The sequence below is a fragment of the Vigna unguiculata genome, chromosome 8 (assembly GCF_037176805.1).
Source record: "Vigna unguiculata cultivar grain cowpea cultivar isolate G323 ecotype 2 chromosome 8, ASM3717680v1, whole genome shotgun sequence".
Taxonomy (NCBI): Eukaryota; Viridiplantae; Streptophyta; class Magnoliopsida; order Fabales; family Fabaceae; genus Vigna; species Vigna unguiculata.
Window position 1 is genome coordinate 10632913 of NC_140799.1, and position 1573 is coordinate 10634485.

The 1573-nt window shown below is 39.9% G+C and overlaps 1 protein-coding gene across 1 annotated transcript; it reads right to left on the reverse strand.

Moving 5' to 3' along the window:
• Positions 1–319: 319 nt before the first annotated feature.
• On the reverse strand, positions 320–1057 carry LOC146884127 (uncharacterized). The gene has a single exon (XM_085665865.1). The coding sequence runs from the start codon at positions 1055–1057 to the stop codon at positions 320–322; it is 738 nt and encodes a 245-aa protein (XP_085521991.1).
• Positions 1058–1573: the final 516 nt, after the last annotated feature.

Genomic DNA, 1573 nt, shown 5'->3' on the forward strand with positions numbered 1-1573 from the left:
GTCTTCTTGTCGAGTTCACCACTTGCTTATGCTCGGCTCCTGAGCTACACGTCATCATCAACAATGTCGCTTCTTCTTCAACATCTTTTGTGAGGTTGATCGTCTCTTCCTTTCTACTTTCAGATCTACAATCTTTGGAAAAATGTCCGGACTTACCACAACTGAAACACTTGCCTGAGTAACAGTCCTTTGCATAATGACCATACTTGCCACACTTGAAACACTCAACATTTGAGTTACTTGATTGACCTCCTCTCCATGGACCTCGTCCTCTTCCGTGCCAATTTTGTTGACCGAATTGTTCTTTCTCTTCTTGTCCTTAGCTTCTACCACCAAGATCGCTTCTTATACCTCCTCGATATCGTCCTCTACCTTGAGTGTTTTGAGCTTTCTCATCTTTAATTGACATCTTCGTTTGGAGTAATTGATCAAGTGGCTCCCGCTTCTTCTTCTTTCGTTGTTCGTGTGCTTCAAGAGATCCTTCAAGCTCTTCAACCGTGAGCTTTGATAGGTCCTTGGACTCCTCAATCGCACACACCACATTCTCGAAGTTGTTTGTCAATGACCTCAAGATCTTCTCCACAACTCGGCTAGCGGGTAACGTCTCTCCATTTCTAGCAAGTTGGTTCGCCACGGTTTCAACTCGAGTAATGTACTCGGCTACTCCTTCGGTCTCTTTCATCCTCATGCTCTCTAATTCACCTCTAAGTGTTTGAAGTCGCACTTGCTTCACTCGGTCATCTCCCTTATATGCCTTCTCCAAAATATCCCACGCTTCTTTTGAAGATTTGGCACTTGCAATCTTCTCAAAGCCAGACTCATCCATAGCTTGGTACAAGATGTACAAAGCTACCTTGTCTTTCACACGTGCGTCTTTCAGAACTTTCAACTGGGCATTTGACCAACCTGTAGTGTTGGTAGGTTCATCGAAACCATCTTTAACAACCTTCCAATTTTCTTGGGATCCAAGAAGGGCCTTCATTTTGAGACTCCAATTGTCATAGTTGACAGCCTTTGTCAACTTGGGCAGGGAAATACTATTTGTAAGACTGGCCATCTCACTTTCTTTTTTTCTCAAACACTTAGCTCTCTTTTTCAAGCACTCAAGCTCTTTAGCTCTCTCTCTCTTCCACTCAAACACTCAAGCTAACTAGCTCTGATACCACTTTGTTAGCACTTTGTTAGACAACAACTCTATAATCTTGTGAACAAACTTTATTCACCTCTTGTGTTGTTGTTATTCATACAATACATTATATTTATAGACCCACATTTCCTCACCATTGTACTCTCAACAGCTATAAACGGCTAACTTATTAACTACCTAGACTCCAACGGCTAGTGCATTAACCACTCACAACGGCTAGTTTCTTACAACGGCTAGTTACCCATAGTGGTTAATACATTTAAGTTTATTAAAAACCCAAAAATGTAAAGCCATGCAAGTGAAGAAGACCTCACTAGTTCACACACTATATAAATATTAGTTTGTCTTTCTTTTCTTCAAATAAATATGTTATATAAACAATATTTATAATAATAATAATCATAATTATAATAATAATAATAATTC